A 19,628-nucleotide genomic window follows, 5' to 3' on the forward strand; every position below is an offset into this window, starting at 1 on the left:
GACATGAGGGGTTCGATACAGATTTATTACACCTCTCAACTCCAATAGCATAACTATGTGGGTGAGCAGGGCATGAGCCTTCGGAGTGGCCTAACAGAGTTGCCAGAATGGTGGCTGGGGGATGCCTCACCCACTTCCCTGTTCCTCTCCTGCCAAAAAACATCTTCCTTACAGCAGCACCAGCAGTCAAGTAGAGGTCACAAAACAGGTAGAGGGCGGAGCAGAAGGCACAGAGCTGGCACTGGCCAAGGGTTTGCTCTAGGGCAGGGGTGCTCAACCTCTCACCCACAGGCCAAATGAGGCCTGCAGAACCTTGGAATCCAGCCCATGGGGTTCCCCATGGGTCAGGGAATTTGCGGACGGGGGCTCAGTGGCAGTTAATACTGTCACCCTCCCCCCCACACTGCCAAAATCCCAAGTCCCACGCGGCAAGTTCAAGTCAGGTTACGACCCTCCCCCTATACAGCCGGATGAGGGCTAGGCCATGTACTCTTCTCTATGCACAGCTGGGTTAGGGCTGGGCTGCACCTCCTCCTCCTCACGGGGCCAGGCTTTGTCCCCTTCCCCTGCACAGCTGGTTTTGGACCAGGCCACACCTCACTTCTCCCTGCACAGGGCAGGACCACACCCCTTTCCTCCAATGAGGCCAGACCACACTCCATCCTACCTGCACCACTGGTTCAGGGCCGGGTCATGTCACTCTCCCCCGCCCACTTACCGAGGTTGGGGCCCCTCCCACAGGGCTGAATCAGGGCCAGGGTCATGCCCCTCCCCCACCTGCCACTGGGCTGGGTTTGAACAGAGCCAAACCCTTTTCCCTGCACAGCTGGATTGGGGCTGGGTCATGCCCCGCCCCGTCTCCATCCATTCACCTGGATGGCACCCTGCTGTGCATGCCCCAGGCACTGCCCATTCTGCCCTGCAGCAGAAAAGATTGAGCACCACTGCTCTAGGGGAAGCCACTGCTGAGAGAGGTGTCAGAAAGGGTTGCGCCTCTTGCCTTTCTTCACTGGAGAATTTTGGCTTAAATAAATAAATAAAATCACCGCTCTACATACAGTTCAGAGCTTCTACATTAATCCTTACAGAAGTGCCTTGCCCCAGAAGCAAACTCCCACTTACACTTCTATTCAATGATCATTGCCTCTGCCCAAAATAAACTGGATGCATTATTCACAAAATAATCATGGAATAGGAAGATATCAGCAAGGACATAACAACACGCAGAAAATGCGAATCTACAGGCAGTTATCCCAGAGTCTTCTTCCAGGAATACATTATTTGGCCCTTTCAGGTACCTGCTTTCCTACTCAAGACCAAGTTTTAAAATAGGAGCAAAAGCAGGTTTATGCAGGCAAGAGTCAACTTATCCCAAAGTCAGTCAAGGACTGGACATGCAGACAACTTTCTGCAGATCAAAAGGAGGCAACTGCTTCTCCTATTTATTGTGTGTCAGCTGCTTTGCACAAACTGCCCATGTACACACTTATCCTGTGATAAAAGGAAGCATAACTATAATTATTTACTCCCCATTCTTTGACGGTCATGTTACCCTGGTTTAGCTTCCACTTACTGGAGGGAAAGAATGTACATAGCAAAATACAAAGTACACAGTGAAGAAAATACTGCAAAGCATTTGACATGTGGTAAATAGGGCTGTGCAAAGCTTTGGTTGCTGATTCGATTTGGAGGAGATTTGGCCCAATTTGGCAGCCAAATCTCCGAATCCAAATCGAAATCAGGAGACCTGTTAATCTCTCTGAATTGAATCGCAGGCCTCCAATTCGATTCAGAGAGATTCAATGATTCGGCCACAGGCACAGCTTTATATGTTTTTTCTATGCTCCTCAAGGTACCAGCCATGGCTCGTGAATGTTGAGATGGTAGAGCAGATGGAGAGTCCCGTGGGAGTTCCCCCCACACGCTCAGCGGCAGACCCTGAAGTAGATCAGAATTACGTCCAGTCCACTTCTGGGTCCACCACAGAGCATGCGGGGGACCCCCCTGCCCCAGCAACTGGGGCCTCCTGGGTCTGGTAGGGGCACCCAGGGTCCCCCCCGCAGCTGATCGCTGAGCCAGGGGGGCACAGGGTTCGAATCGCTGGCCAAATTGCTGATTCTCAGAATCAGAATCGAATCTTCAGATTCAGCAGAATCAAAATCAGGACAATGATCTGAATCAGCAAATCAAATCACTGTCCCCCGAATCGGGCTGAATCTGAATCCGAATTGAATACTGCCCACTTCACACACCCCTAGTGGTAAAGCCCTGTCCCCTTTTACATTGGGATCAACTGCTCCTATACCAAACCTTTAGTGTCACTGTATAGCTGGATAACTATGAAACATCTGCTCTTTAATCTTAACTACCTATCACTACTCATATTTAAAGTTCTGTTTTCACTGCTACTTCTAAATTTTTTTTAAAAATAGCGAACACTACAAAAGTAACACTTTAAATTATGTCAGTGTCATTTAGAAGATAAGAAGATAACAGTGTTTGGCCACAACTAAACTATGTGAAGGGGTAGTCCTACGTACAAACCTAGTGAAAGCTATTTGTGTCTGTAAATGAGCCTAAATTTGGTACATACCGTATTTATTTATTTTTAATATTTGGATTTGTACTCAGTTGTAGATGATCTTAAAGACTTTCCCATCTAAACACCTCAACAGGTAAGTGAAATGCAACAGCTCTAGGATTTGAACAAAAATTCTCAGGTTTTGCTACTGCTTCACTGAAGTTGAGATCTTGTAGACATGTGAAATAAATACAAGTAGTTAAGCCAGTGTTATCCAAACTGAATGGTGCCATAAGAGGTTTTAAATGAAAGCAAAAGTGACCAAAACTTGAGCTTGAATCTCTTCTATTCCTAATGCAAACCCTCTGGGGATGTGGCAGTCAGTAAAGAACTGGAAGAACAACAAATATTAAGAGCAGCAAGGAGGGAAAAAATAAATGAAAGTAAGAGGGAATAGACTGAAAAAGGAGAAAGAAGTGAACAGAAGAACATTCATATAATGGTAATCATACCAACCTATCAGAAGAACAACTCTAACCAAAAAAGCCAACATGAAATATTTGTTTAAACAGCCCCGATACTGAAGTTGGAATCTTTGACATAAAACTCTTTTCTAATTAAAGCAGAAAGTTTTAGCAAGATAGAGCTAATGTTGAACTGCTAAGCAAGGATGCTCATTGTCACTTGCTCGCTCTGTAATAGAGAAAAAGATGTTCCTTGCTTGCCAAAAATTTCTTCTGCCTAGATTTATATATTGGTAATATCAGGTCATCACATCCCCTTTTGCTTAAGGAGTCTGGCAAAGGTTTTAGAAGACATCACAAGAGGCTGAAACACAATGTATGTAGCTGCATATAATAGTTATGTGAAAAAGACAACATATCTAAAAATTATATTCTCTAGACAGAGTTGAAGTTCAAAATTCATGTATTACGTTTGGAATTATGCAAGGAGCTTCTACCAATGTTTTCCCATCCCTTACAAAGTAACTTTTAAGACTGTATTTTATTATCTTTTTGAAGTCTTAAAGAACAAAGTCTGTACTAATGCTGTAGCACAAATATTAAGTCTGATACTGGTTAAAAACAACAAAAATCCCAGACAAAGGAGCAAGGATTGATTTTCTGCCTTAACTTGGAATACCACAATTTTTCCTCAATTCACACTGTACTATTAAGACATCTACAGTCCTCTTCCCCCATCACCTTTACCTAAGTTTAGTCTACCTGAACACAAGTGGAAGCTGTGTTACCGAGTCACGTAAACTGTTATTTTCTTTGGACATGAGAGACATGGTATCAACAGCAATTTCCCATCAATACTGTCTAAAATATAACCCAGAAAAGCTAGCACGTGGATATGAACCAGTTGTAAGTCAGTTCTCTAAAGATGAAAGGATATAAAATCCCATTAACCACATGAGCCATCCAGTCCCTTATGAAACTGTGAGCACTTTAATTCTACAAGTATCAGGAAGCCAAATTTAAAAACACTGATTAAAGTTAACTTGCATAACCCAAACTGTTCCAAAGCATTATTCAATGCTCTAGATCAGTACAGCTACAAAGGTTTTATACCATATACAAGAGTTTTTCATACCAAGTGAAAGAGAAAATGGGACCTTCACTTGCTCATGTCTTTGCCTGTAAAGGTGTTAACATATTTTCTAAAATAAACCACATACTCCATGTAATGCTTGAACTAAAACCATATGGTTGCAAGAAAATCAGTTCTGGAAAAACTGCCCCTTCGCAGAAAAAGTATCTTTGTTTTAGCAAAACTAGTAGGCTGAGTTAAGTAAGCAGCTGAGTGCCAAATTGCACCTAAGAACTATACCTGCGTGTGCGCTATTCCAAAGATATTTCCTACCAATCAAAAGGCTCCCAAAAAGGATTACACTTAAAGGAACGTTCTAAACTGAGGAATAAAGACCTGTGCCTGCTATACACACAGACAGTTTAGTTAATAGTAGCATTCTTTTTTGTCAGGTTCTTTTAAAATGAAACTTCTCATTTATTAAAAACCAAGTTCTTTTAAAACCTTGGTTTAACTTGACTTTTGTAGGTTAAGATTCCACAAGCACTTAATAAATTCTGTTTCCAGCTATGGTTTATAGTACCTGTTAGAGAGCAAGGAGATCCAATGTGTTAATGTGGGGGCATATGGGATTGGCCTAGTATAGAAGAACAGAAAAGCTACATTTATCACTTGGCATATTAGGAAATTTAAAATAAGGAAAAATATCTGCAAGGATGACTCCACACTTACGATAAAAACAGAAATCTCTCTCTCTAGATATATAGATATATCTAGAAAGATTGAGAGAGAGATACACACACATTACATATAAAATACATATACATACATACATACATTAAATAGTATATCTAGGTAAGATAAAAACAGAAGTATATATAGATATATTGACATATCTATACATACACACATCTCTATAGATCTCTATATATAGATATAGATGTCTAAATACATATCTATCTATTCATCTAGATAGATTTCTATTTTTATCTTAAGTGAGGAGTCATCCTTGCAGATTTTTCCTTATTATTAATTTCCTAATATACCAAGTGATAAATGTAGCTTTCCTGTTCTTCTTCTATACTAGGCCAATCACATATGCCTCATTAACACATTGGATCTCCTTGCTCTCTAACAGATACTATACACCATAGCTGGAAACAGAATTTACTATGTGCTTGTGGAATCTTAACCTACAAAAATCAAGTTAAACCAAGGTTTTAAAAGAACTTGGTTTTTAATAAATGAGAAGTTTCATTTTAAAAGAATCTGACAAAAAGAATGCTATCATTAACTAAACTGTCTGTGTGTGTATAGCAGGCACAGGTCTTGGTTACACTTAAAGGAACATTCTAAGCTGAGGAATACTTTTTGGGAGCCTTTTGACTGGTAGGAAATATCTTTGGAACACACACACACACACACACACACACACACACACACTGACCTTTTGTAAAGACTACCTGGTATTTATCCCATATTCTGTCTTCTTAGAAAGGAGAAAATGAAAAAAAATAATTTGGCAGCAGTGAACAACACACAGCAGTGACCAACGGCCCAGTGTACTCTAGGAAAATGACCAGTTGTTAGCAACACCAGGCCCATCAATGGGTAATATGTTTACTTGCTAACACAGATGGGACCATTTATACCATTATAACAAGCAATCGGAACTAGCTATCTGATTATGTTAGCAGCAGCAGGTCATTTTCCTGGTATATATGCACACCCAAAAAAGGTGAAGCCAAAAAAACTGTATTCACAGAGATTAGTGTCAAAGTGCCACAATAACTAATAGTACATCCTCACCTTTGATACTGCATTCAATTTTAGTCACCTAAATGCAAAGAAAGGTTGAAGGTCACAAAGAAGGCAAAAAGAATGACTGTAGCAATTCAAAGACTAGAAATTGTTCTGTACCTCTCAACAGGATATAAATGGCAAACATTTACTGGATATAGCCCAGTACATACTTTATGTACCACCTGATTTTTAAAAAAGCCTATTTAAAATGTAACCGGTTTAAAGTGGGAAGGAATTTTTCCATAATCTAGGCAGTTCAGCAGCAGCGAAGAGTTGCAAAATAAAATAATAAGAAAACAACAAATAATTATTAAATTGAACATTAATTCTGTACTCAAAGCAGCATTCAAGTTTGTGAGGTCAGAGTCAGATGTTCTCATGTATGGCTTAGGGCATAAAATAACGAGTAGCTCAAATCAAGAAATAACTCTCTCACAGGACAATATTGCAGAAGTTAGCCAAATGCATTATAGTTGTTTCCCACTGCAATTTTGCCACACTACATGTTAGCTACTTTTGAAGATAATACCGTTTTGTTCCAGTATGGCGGTCCCCAGTAGATGAAGTTTTGGCATCTCACATCCTTATACACAAGCTAATAGCAGCTGCAAAAGCCTCAGACTATATAAATGCATTTATTGTTCTATGATTCAGTAGAAAAAGCTGCAGAGATCTAGAAAAGCAGAGATTTCAGCAACCAGATTCCTACCTCCACATGAATTTGTCTCACCTGGCAGTTTGAAATGATTTAAAAAGAGAAAGTTGTGCCAGCATTCAGCATCCAACTGCTAATAAAAACATGATTCATGTTCACAACTGTGTTACCTTCTATGGAAGGGGCCTGGTCCTGAGCTGCATACAGCATTTCCTTGAAAGCCTACAAGGGAGAAAAAGAAAAAAAAAAGAACAATTAGCATAAAAAAGACAAAAGCAACACACTTAAGTCACTCTGACAAGTCTATCTGAAAGCAAGTGGCAATTAAACTCTTTATCCCTCCAGGCAAATTAACTCTCTTTATGTTTCCAAATTAACAATAAGGTAGGGCAGGCTGTCACCTTAGGCTAAAAAAACCAGACAACAGACAATAGCAAACCACAGACCTTTCAGATGGACAAGTCCATTGTCCCACATAAAGTAAATGGGAATTATCCAAATTAACATGCTGGCTTGAACAAATTTGGCTAATTCAGTTAATTGGCATTTAAACCTTGTGTGTAAAGTGTGTAAAGAAACAGCTAACTGGTCTGGGAAAGACATGAGCTTTCACTGGCAACAACCTACTTACTCAGATGTTATGAATGAACTCCTAGAAAACAAGGATTTTATGGACAGGGAAGAGGACACTACTAAGAGAGGGAAGTAGTTGATAATTAGTTCAATTGAAATTAACAAAATGATTATTGGCTTGAGAGACAGTGGAGTTAACAGGGGGATCAGGTAATGAGATAAGAATTAATAGCCCCAATTGAGATCAGGGTTAATACAATATGGAGCTTGTGGATAATTTCTTGTTCTGTAATGTCATGTTCAAGTTGGGTTTTAAAGCTTTTTTTGTTTAAAAGACAGCTACTCGGAGGCTAATGATGCAATGTCCAGGGAAGGTAAAGTGTTCCATCATGGGCTAAACGAAGCATGTAAAGTCAATGCTATTAAACTTATTCCTGAAAAAGAAAATACCAACTACAGGTTTACTGACTGCTTTTCTGTAATGATTGCTACCTGGCTGTCTGAAAGACCCTAAACACCTACAACATTTGAAACTATACTCTTTTGGAAGTGTTTCCACATAGGTAGTATGTTAGGGATTTTAAGAAACAAATGGTGTCCATTTCTGTGATGCTATATCAGGAACCTGTAAGTGGAAAAGTGTGCGAAAAATATGCATATTTTAAGAGAAGACAAAATGACATGAAATCGTTAGTCAGCCATTCTTGTTCCCATATTAGTCTTCTCTTAAAGGTGGAGATTAAACATCATGAATCCAAACTAGAAGTTAACCAGATCAGTAAGAGCTAATGTGTTTGATGCTCCAGAGATCAAGGGATCAAACTGCTCATTAAATTTAATACAGAAGATTTCTGGCATAGAAAGCAGGTTTACAAATCAAGCTGGCCATGCAATTAGATAAGCAATACACTCAGTAGCAATCTTTTCAACCAGCACCTGAACCATGTGGGTGCCCTATCATGCCACAATAATGCATGAGGCCCACAATCAGTTGTAACCATTTAAAAAAATCCCTTTATTCAGCCAGTTACTGAACTGACACCCATACTCAAGTCAGGAAAAGGTCACATCTGCACTTATGCAGTATTCCAAATATATAAAAGTAAGAAACAGGATGAACTGTGGCTTACGGCTGAAGGGACTATGGGTGCTAAATAAAGTGGACATTTTTGGAGGATAAGCAGCTAGGGAGAACCCATTACCTGCTAAAATGGTAATTAAGCACCATATTACTTGTTATGGTAGACAAACTACCACCATACACAGTATTATATCATGATAATGCGCAAGAGGCACAGATAGCTGCTGTGTAACCAGAACTTTACTTCCTGACTTCTGAACATACAAAAGTCCAATCCATATTTTAACAATACTAGTTTGTTTCTATTTTAGAATCTTTGAAGCATCCAACCTGGTCCTCCTGGTCATTATTCAACTCATCCTAAAACTATATTTAAGTCTACATATTTCTCTGGATTAAACAAGTAGAGAAAGAAATCTCTGCCCCCACTTCAACTGTCCAAGGTTAAACATTGTAACCTAATTAGCTAACACCACCCAAGGAAAATAAAACAACTAAGCAATTGGACAGCAGCTCAAAACTGCTGTAATGTAGTAGTTATAACCTTACAAATAAACAAAAGGTCTAAAGAACATGTCTATTTTATCAGAGGTTACCATAAATGGCAAGTTTGAGCAGGCAGTTCAGACATCTTTCAAAGAAAGGTCTGATTCCCAGTCCACACAGAGGTCTTAGCATGGGTCACTTGCATAACTATTTTTCTACTGAAACAACTGTTTACTGATCTGCTCTGTACCAATGACATTCTTCTTTCCTCTAGCCATTAAAAAGAAAAAAAAAAAGCCTGCCAAGCAAACATTGGACATTTCAGACTTTCTTCCATATGACTTGTCAGTCGCATACGATGTGGATTCCATAGACAAAGCACTGGCAAAAATGAGTTCTTTCCCCTCTTATTAATTGTTGCCTAACATTTTCCAAGTGCTCATAACCAGACAGTTTGGGGACCAGAGTGTGTGTGTGTGTGTGTGGGGGGGAATTTAATTCTGTAAAAAGAAAGCTGCTTCCTTTACCTTGCCCAGGATATACCTTAACAGAGAAAAAGAAATTCTCCACAGTTCTGAAACATCGTGTGCGAGTATCACTGCAACACGGGCCAAGAAAAGATAGCGTACTCTATTTAAGTCAATAACTTCGGATTTTAAAAGTGTGTGTTTGTGTGTGTGTGGGGTAGGGGTGGGGAGAATGCTCTTACCCAAATTTAGATGTACACAATGCTGATAAACTACATAGCTTTGCTAGTGCTATGATATTAGCATCCCAAAACTATCTCCTGTCATTTCAAGGCTTTCAGTAGAAGCCCTGAAACTGTTTGCTGAAAGTCTTGAAAATGACAATAGATAGGACAGTTTCACAACCGCTATTAGACGCCTCCGAAATGAGTGGAGGCAGTCCTGAGATTGACTTCTGTTATTTTCAAGACTTCCATCAGCAGTCCTTTGATATTTGCTTCCTATTCACCATCTCTATACAGTTAAGCAGAGTATAACTGCATTGCAATGTAGTTAGTGGGACTGAAGGATGCAATTTAGCATTCATGCAATGAACTGATAGGGTGAAAACTGATATTTGTTATATTTTAAGCAATATATAACAAATTGCAACTGACACCATGCTAGGCAGTTAACCAAATTGTACACTTACCTAATACACTATATAATAACCTCTTCCTTTCCAAAAAAAAAAAAAAGGAATAGATAGTAAACTTCTTCCCTTCCAAAAATGTATCCAAAAAATTCAGTGCCATTTTTAAGATGCACATCAAGTAATAAGTAAGTCTAATAAAGCATCCCACTTCAGGAACAGTCCTATTTCTAAAGCAGAAAATATAAAAGTTTCACCACAGTCTTATTAAATCTTCACTAAGAAATCAGATGCAAATTAAAAAAGTATATTTGGAAGATTCTACTGTATCTACTCTCTAGCCTCATCCACACAAGTCAATTGCATCAGTAAGACCCTGGCAGCTCAGAAACTGCTATCAGAAGCCGACTCTAAGAGAGTCTCTCATTTTGAACTAATTCTTTCCCACTGAAGCAGTGATCCTCAACCTTTTTGGACTCAAGGCTCCCCTTAACTGACACAAGACAACCCTCAGAAAATGCCAGCTTTTAGCTTTCACTCGGATTTGGACTTCAGAAAGATAATATAGCAATTCCCCTGCTGCAAAGAACTTAGAAAGACCACAGCCGGTCAGAATGTTTTTAACACTATGGCTCACACTATAGATTCCTATTCAAAGGATCTGAGTTTTATCTTGCAATTCATATTTGCACACCTAGCAATGCTAAAACACTGCACTAACACCTCACAGCACCCTTGAAAGGATCTCACAGCACTCTGGCTGAAAATGACTGACTTAAATCGTTGAGACAGTGTGGGGACATCAAGCAGCCTGACCCATGCCCACCCCCACCCTCCACGTTGCTCCCTGCTACCTGTCCACACCACTATTTGCCTTCCCCTGCTGCCTACCCTCACTACCATTTGCTCCACCAAATGCTGCAACCCCTGGCACCAGCCCTTCCCTCAGTGCCTGCCCCCTAGCTGCCTTGAACCCCCTTACCACATTTGCCCCTCCGTCACCTGCCCCCTTTCCCCCTCTCAATTGCTTACCTTCCAGCTCTGGCATGGTTCTAGCCCTACCCTGGCCCTGGGCATAGAGCACATGGTTGCTCCAGGCTCAGCCTGGCCCAGTAGCTGTGGTAGCAATAGCAGCTCCAGCCTAGGCTTTGGGACCCAGGCTGGAACTGCTGCAGCAGCTGCCTGCCCTCCCCACCACCCAGTACTTGAATCCAAGACAAGGGTCTTCATCACACACAATAGGGCATTTCCTCTCCTCCCATCTTGGTTTCAAGGAAATATGGTAATTTAAAGTTGGGTATGAAGGGCTAATCTTTGGAAGCAAACAGTTACACTGCATTAGTGTCAGTAATTAATAGAAGTATGATCTCAAGAATGAGCTAAAATTTCAAAATAAAACATGAGACTGGAAAACGCAGAGTTCTTTTTACTTTTGTAATACATGCATATATTCTATATCCTGTTTCTCAATTAACTTCAACAAACCCGTGGTATAAAGATCCAGCTTTCAAGGCAGTCTAGATTGGGAAGGTGTTAGATCTTGGGTATCACATGGGCAGGTGTTAGGTCTCAGGTGTCACATGGGCACCTACCTAAACTGGATTGATATATTACCAGCTCCAGCTATATGGTAGCAGATACAGTTACCTGTAGTATAATTAAACAGATGACCTAGACCTGAAAGGCTCAACGGTCCTTTTACAACCACCTGAAATATCAGTCCCAAAGAATACAAAGGACACCTAAAAATGCTCATTTCTTAAAGTCATCATTGTCATTTGTAATATTTTGGATGACAAAACCTGAAAGATTAAACAGACCAGAAAAAGATGGATTTTCTTGCAATTTGTATTACTGATAACACTGTATCTACAGTCAGCTTCCTTTGTTTAGGCCTCAAACAGCACAAAGCAATAGAACACACCTTCTCAAAGGGTAAGAAAAGTGTCAGAACCAGAGGTAGGAATTCAAGTTGGACATTGCACATTAGTTTAAGGATTTCAAGTTGCTCATGTTCCCTTATGTCTGCTTACAGACAACCTAAAGGAACAAATAATGGATGAGATAAAGGTGCGTGTCAGAACACAAGAAGTTTGGGTTTCAACTGCCTATCATGAAAATTTGAAAAAGTGAATTATTCCCAGCCCTCCGAGACCTTTTCCAAAGACAATGCAATACTGTGAAAACAAAGTGTCTAGATACACGCCAAACATTTCTTGCTAACTCACTCTTCCACATATGGCTTAGAGCAGGGGTTGGCAACATTTTTGGGCAGAGTGCCAGAAACATCCCAACCTCGACTTGTACAATGTTGACATGGCAGGGGAGTTGTGAGGGGCCCAATCCTTGCTGTAGCAGTGCATCCCTGGCCCCTTCCCCACCATCTGCCCCAAGGCGCATGTGCCAAACAAAATGCCTTTGCATGCCAAGCTCTGGCACGCATGGCAGGGGTTGCCTACCTCTGATTTAGAGTGGTAGGGTAAATTTTTCAGAAACATTTAAGTAACTTAGAAGGCTGTGTTCCATTTTTTTTTTAATCTCCACTGAAAGCCACTGGCACTTGAATATTTTTTTTTTTAATTATCTGCAGTCTCCAACAGAGTCAGTATATTTTGCCCAATTCTAGGTTTTCTTCCTTCTCGTTTTCTAGATATTTCAATTTCAGAAACATATAGTACTTTATCCTTTCTAAACTGGTTCTGGGTTGGGAATGCTAAATCACATATTTCACTCTTCTTTGCTATGATACATAACAGTCACATACCAAACAATTTTCTAGGTCTTCTTGTAGGGACAGGAAAGCAGGCAGGTAGAAATCACCAATAGCCAAAAAGATTTTTAAAACAGCAAGAAATATATCCTTTCACTTCTATATAAACAAATCAAATCCAGCCCAGCTTAACAAGAACTGAAGGAAGTTGTAACCGACAGCTGTTTAGTCTAAATCCAATTTCTAATGTTGTGGGCTCCTGTCCACAACTGACACCTATGCCTGGCAGTTTGAGCAGACAAAGCGAGAACTGAACAGACACCAAGATACAGCTGAGCTTACCTTTACAGGCATCGGAATTGAGCCACATCAGTGGGATAATCAAGAGCTTACGTTATCTGTGGTCTGCATATTTTGAATAAATAGGGGACTGTCAGTCCGGCACATTAAACATTTTTGTGCACTTTACAGCTAACAGATATTTAACTACAATTTATACTATGCACACCTTTTAAAAACTGGTGTTTTTTCAGGTCACAAATATTATCATCAAGTAACTGTTGTTACTGCCCTTTGAAAGCTAAAACAAAATTTTAAGCAACCAAAACACCTCATAACGCTTTTAGCTTTTAATATATGTAATCAACACACTTGAAGTACTTGCTAGTCAGTATAAAAACCTCTATTTTCCATAGATTTGGCCAAAACGAATGAATCTACAACACACTGAACAGGAACAAAGCAAGTTTATTCTTCCTTCTGGAAGCAGAATTCTCTCTCAAAGCAGATAGGCCCAAAGTAATGCTGACTTATTTTTTCAAATGTACTAAGGGGGCATAATCATATCTATTTTTTTCCTTTCCACTTAGCAGGGAAAGAATGGATTTCTCCCTGTCCAAGGCTCTTCCATTTAACTCTGCACAACTGCTATACTTCCACTTACACAAGCTATATGCATTATATTTATATTTGAAATAGATTAGTACTAAAAATTCTAAGACACACTTTATATTGTGAAATAACATTCAAAAGAGGAACTACATTTTTACTAACTCAGAAACAAAAGTAGTCTCACAACGATTTCTCCCTGAACAATCAGCAACACATAGATTTAATGCATCTTTCACTGTTAAGTTAAAGGCAAAGCTAAGAGGTGAACCTCTCTGAGACCATACTAGCAGCACATCTGTGCAAAATGTTGGCATGCAGCTCTCAATAAAAGTCACACTGCCTCTTCCCCACAGCTTGAAGCTCATTTGAAATTTAGGGGTCACTTTACCACAAGATATTCACCTGCTCTCCAGTGAAATAACCACCGCTCTAAATTACAAAGTAAATAAGTTTCTGACAGAATACAGTTCTTTGTAGACAAGTCTCCAACTGAACAATAAACTTCCTAAATAAGGCATGAGAAAACTCACTGTGTTAAAGACGCAGACTAAATTTTCTTCTTCTAGTGTTAAGGGCCTGTAATGTTTTGAAACAAAATCCAACAGTTCATGAGGAATTAGACCACCAGAGGGAAGGCTAGAGAGAAATGCAACTAGTGATAGAGGAAGAGCAGTACCCATCAATATTACTATTATATATTCCCTATTTTCAAGTAGTTACATTCAGCTGTAATAATACACTCTGAGCTAAAGTCCAAGTTAAGGTCTCATCCAAGAAACAGTTAATTAAAACAGATGTAGATATTTAAAACCCTAATACTTTCATTGCAAAATAGCTGAAAGTGAGCTTTAAATATATACAAGAATTGTACCTTTTAGCTGTCAAAGATTTTATAGTATCATAGAAACTAGTTTACCTGAGTAAAGTCAGAAGAATTTGACCTATGTTTGTTTAAGGCTAAAGCAATTTTTTTTTCTTTGGGAACAAACCTGAGGACAGGAAGTTCTCACTTCCAACACTAACACAGTAAATTAAGTTAGCATTCATTAGTACCTGAACTGAACTGTTTCCCTCCCAATTAATATTAAGATACAAATGCAAATGAATTCCCTTACTGGAGTCTGCCTAGGTTTCAATTCTACTATGTAACCATGGAAAAAACTGTCAAATGTTTATCACTGGGGAAAAATTTTTTAAAGTGCATGGAAGTTTTTCATGTGCATCTGATATTAAAAAAAAAGAAAAATCCCTGTACGAGAAGAGGACTGTTTTTTAATTCAAATTTAGGAAAAGAAACAACTCTAATGATGTTCTCCACTGAAATCTCATTTCTGAGTTCTACTTGGTGGAGAAAGACACAAGATAAACCCAACATAGGCAATTATTAGAGGTGCACCAATACATCGGTTGCAGACTGGATCGGCACTGATAAAAGGAAAATTAACATTATTGGCTATCAGCTTTTTTTCCATTGGTGTAGCCAATAATGTCACTGATAAATGCAACATGCCTTCTAGCCAGGGCCCCCGGGACGCCACGTGCACTGCATGCATGCACGTTGCCAGGAATGCAGCCAGGCAACATGGAGAACAGTGCCCTGTAGGTAAATCTGTGGAGGGGAAGAAGGGGCGCAGGGAAGAGAAAGGGCATGGGAGGGCAGATCAAAGTCCCCACAGTGAGGGAGGGAGTAGAGCAGGGGCTGGGGATGCTGCCCAGTCAGGGCAGTGAATGGGACCCTGGGCTTGGAGCAGGACAGAGCTGTGGGAGGTTTGTCCAGGAGGCAGGGAGGAGTGTGTGCCCCTCACCCCAGATTTGTACATGGGGTGGATGCAGGATGCCTGCTATGGGCTTGGGGCTCTCTGCTCTGCTGCCTTTCCCTCAGGAGTCCCACACCAGTCACGGGTCCCCTGCCCACCCAGCAGCTGCTGGGGCAGCATGTTGTGCCTCTTGCTGCTGGGTGGGCAGGGGACATGCAACTGGCACAGGGATGCCAGGGCAAAGACAGCAGGGCAGAGAGCTCCAAGCCCACAGCAGGCAGACCGCATCCGCCTTTGCCCCACTCAGCTCCGCTCCAATTAAAAGCATCCCCGCACTTAAAAATGGTGGTGGTGGTGCTTGAACTAAAGCTCATTTGACAAGCTTTAGTTCAAAAGCTGCTGCTGACATTTTTAAGCACCGGGACGCTGATCCCTGGATGAGCTGCTTGCAGCTGTCCCGCTCCCTGCCCCAGCCCTGGGTCCCATTTACTGCTTTGGCTGGGCAGTGCTCCCAACCCCAGCCCCACTCCCTCCCTCACTGTGGAGACCTCGATCTGCCTCTCCACCCCCATTACCCCTTCCCCTCCACAGACTTACCTGCAGGGAGCTGCTCTCCACGCTGCCTGGCTGCATTCCTGTAAATCGGTTATTGGACTGGTATCGGCCGACATGGCTGGTTAATAATCAGCTATCGGTATTGGCCAAGAAAACCTTTATCAGTGCACCCCTAGCAATTATTAAAGCCACCTTAGAACTCCGAGTCAGATGACTGATCTCACAATAAGAAAAATAAAGGATAAGCAACAAAGTGAGTACAGGGAAGAGTGAGAGATCACTTACAGTTTCTCAGTATTCTAGAATAGAAGCTAAACATACAGGTAACTCTCTTACTCCTGCTATCAGTTTAATGCCCTGGGAGCCCCAGCAGATGACACCATGCTTTTTTGTTTCCAAGAACTCTTCTAGAACAAGGGTTCCCAAACTTTTTCTTATTACATACCCCCTTCCAGATTTACCAGATGCCCATGTACCCCTACCAGCATGTTTTATATTTTAACCCCTTAAATGCCAATTATTATAATGAAAATTAAAACCACCATTACATCATTTCTCCCACATACCCCCAGGGGTATGCATACCATGGCTTGGGCACCCCTGTTCTAGAAAATATATGAGCCAGTGGCAAGATATAATACTAAATTGATATTTCCAGAAAACAAAAATATCCACTACTTCAATTTTTATCCATCGCTTGGTTATATAATTTTCTGAATTACCCAAAGTTGTCATTTCAGTGTTTTCAAACTAAATAAAGCTGCCATTTAAATGCATAGACACATTCCTTTGGAACAGTAGAATGGAAGACAAAAAGGAGGACTGTTTAAAACAGACATCAATTTTATTCTTATACCCTGCTTTACGTTGTGAATGCTTCTACAGCTGGAACTACAACCTATGAATTTCATAGATTTCATAGACATTAGGGCTGAAAGGGACCTTGAAAGATCAGCCCCCTGCCCCAGGGGCAGGAAGTCAGCTAGGGTCAAAGGATCCCAAGCAAGAAAGCAATTTATAGTTCTTTTTTTTTTTTTGCAAAACATGTCTTAGTATAAATTTACTTCTCTTATCATGTTGAGTTCATACAGAAAACAAGCTCAAGCAGGAAGAAGTGTTTCCTTCTTAGATCTACTTGCCCAGATGAAGAATCTTGCTAGTCATGGTTATACTTAAGCAGTTCCCTGTTGTCTACCACACATGCTCAGTGCATGGAAAAATAACCACTCCAGGTAGGAGTGGTTGCTGCCAGTGGCACCTCTAAAAAGGTTTAATCACAAATATATATGCAACTGAGAAAAACAGAAGTGACTTAACCTTCATTTAACCAAACCAGAATCCTTCCAACATATCCCACAAAGATAAATTTCAAATTAAGTAATCAGCAAGATCTTTAAAACATTCTTATATTGCCTGCATCAACATTTTTTTTTAAAGATTTTTAAACAGAAAATCATAAGTAATACAAAGAGCATCCGTAAACCCTGAATAAATGAAAATGCAAGGTATCTGGACACAAGACTATACAAGCTCCAACACCACCCTTGAAGATAGTGAAAAAACAGAGTGTAAAATAATGTATGCCAAAGACTCGTATGTAAAAACTGAAGGAACTAAATTAAAAGTGTGCTATACTATGAATAATATGTATGCAATCTAATGAGAGTGTCTTGCTAAAAAAATACAGAAGAACACACACTATGGGAAAATATGCTAACTTGAACACCAATCTCACATATAACATATGTAGTATCAGTATTGGCACTAATACACTAAAATCCTTGGGCCTTGCAAGAATAAATTACTAACTTTCTGCAATATGCTGCCACAGAGATCTATGAAAAAGCCAACTGATATTCTGTATGAACCAGAGTTACTCAAAGAATTTAGTGCTTCTTTTACAAATATCATCCTGGATGTTAACTTTATGGGTCTCTCATAGACCCAGAGATAGATTCCAAGGATCCTTAAGGGCTTATGAAATAATGCTCTGCAAAATGTACGCTTCCATTTTTTTGTTTAATACGTAAAACTGACTTCGTTTAAAAGAGGCAGAACCTTGCATTTACTATTCTTCACAAGCACAGTTGCCTGCAATGTGCTTGGATATCTTCAGAATTTTAGAATAAAGCAATCAAATGAAAAACCTCACCTAAAATAAGCAACTGCTGCTATGATAGCTAGTGTTCCCAGCAACTTCAGTAGACTTTTATGGTTACAATGACCATAAAAAATATCTGCAAAGTTTGTTTGTGACATAAAAAGACTCCAACTCAAACTTCAAGGGGTTGTGCACCATCTGTTCGGTGCCTTATCAGTTCTGATTCTTGGTAATACTCCCATACGGCACAGAAAGACAATTCTGGGCTTAGTAAGTCATGTATCCCAGCCTCTAGAAGAGAAGAGAACTGACAGTGGTGCTGAAAATTACTGCTCACAAGCTGTATAAACATCACTACATTCAATAAGAACCACAATCTGGACTCTCACCAGTTCAATCCCAGAATTGAAAGAGCACTTAACAATAAACCATTAAAGAACTCTAAACTACCACTGCACACCCTGCAAATTTATTGTTTATACAAGCCTGACATGAAATGAGAATACAAAAGAAAAGTAATTACTCTCAGCCTATTGCATACCATCAATCACACATTTATATGATCACTGGCTTCTTCTAGCCACCCCCAACAGAACTTTTTTAATAACCTGCTTATTCCCCAAGCTCCTGATCCCACACATCTGCTCTCAGAGGTTACATGCAAATACCCAATGCAGTCTCTTAATATGACACCTCCTTCACCTTGCCTTTGCACAAGCTCTATTGGTGGCAAGAGATGTTTCATTCTTAGAATCTACTTTAAGGTGTAAGCCCTAGGATTTTACAAATGAAAATATAAATGGAAACTGCTGGCTACTAGACAGTGCCGGGGAACATCACAATAAGTCTCATTCGCATCCTAGTTTACATGGCAAGCTATCAATATTTACTTAGCAGAACCCTGAAAGCTCACCAGGCAGTTTACTGATCACTGTCCTTCAGTTGCCAAATATGTAAACAAAAATCCATGCAGCAATGTTTCCTTTCCTAAATGCTGCCAAGGCATGACAAAAAAGGATCTTTAAGACACAGGCCTTTTCATATCCCAATGGGACGGTGGGCCAATGCCCACCAAGTAAAACTATAAGCCCCCCCTTGGTGGGGTTACCAAGGGTTCATCATTGATTACTTGGAACAAGTGAAAACAAAACAGGGACAAGAAAGAGGGTCATAGGTTCATAACAAGAATACCAAGGAGGTATACAGAGCAAAGCACACCAGACGGTACCCACAGGCCCTCAAATGAGTCCAAAGAGCCAGTGGATGCTGCCCAGTGAAATTCTGCCCAGAGTTGTGAACAGATGAGGGACAGGAAAGTGGCCCCATAGTCCCTGGGTCCTCCTGGCCAGAGCCTCCTTCCTGGTCAGATAAGTCATAAGGTTAGCCAGGACCAGGAGGAGGTTGACCAGATGGTCCTGGGACCAGGCAGGGGTGTGGGGGGAGTGTGCAAATGAAAAGGTGCGGAGCAAAGTGCAGCCAGAGCCTCAGCAGGATGATGTCCTTTAAGACACAGGAACCACTCTGTGCCAAACAGTTCCTGTCACTCCTAGCACAGCTTTTATTTCCTAGGGCACCATTGTTCTGGTTGCGGGGACAGGGATGCACGAGCGTCCGGCAGTGCAGATCCAAGGTGGGAAAGGAACCACAGAAACAGTTATGTCAACAGCACCCCTGCCTATCTGCTGCAGGGAGTGGGGGGGGGGGGGGGGGGGCGGCTATTTTGTGCTTGAGGTGGTATGCATGAGGCTGAGCGGAGCCAGCACCCCCTGTTTATTTCGCCTCATGGCAATTGAGACCCATGGCCACAAAAGCCTGACACACCTAGGGCAAGTTCCCTGCAGGCACTGTGGGGGCAGTGGGA

General features: G+C 40.7%; 1 protein-coding gene across 1 annotated transcript in view; it reads right to left on the reverse strand.

Moving 5' to 3' along the window:
• Positions 1–6,733, reverse strand: part of XPR1 (xenotropic and polytropic retrovirus receptor 1) — a 199,453-nt gene extending 192,720 nt beyond the window's left edge. Inside the window, exon 1 of the mRNA XM_014520716.2 lies at positions 6,686–6,733. Within this exon, the coding sequence (XP_014376202.1) occupies positions 6,686–6,725 (40 nt within the window). The 5' untranslated portion in view covers positions 6,726–6,733. The remainder of the gene's footprint in view (positions 1–6,685) is intronic.
• Between the last annotated feature and the right edge of the window lie 12,895 nt (positions 6,734–19,628).

This window comes from Alligator sinensis, unplaced genomic scaffold (genome assembly GCF_000455745.1).
Source record: "Alligator sinensis unplaced genomic scaffold, ASM45574v1 scaffold471_2, whole genome shotgun sequence".
NCBI lineage: Eukaryota > Metazoa > Chordata > Crocodylia > Alligatoridae > Alligator > Alligator sinensis.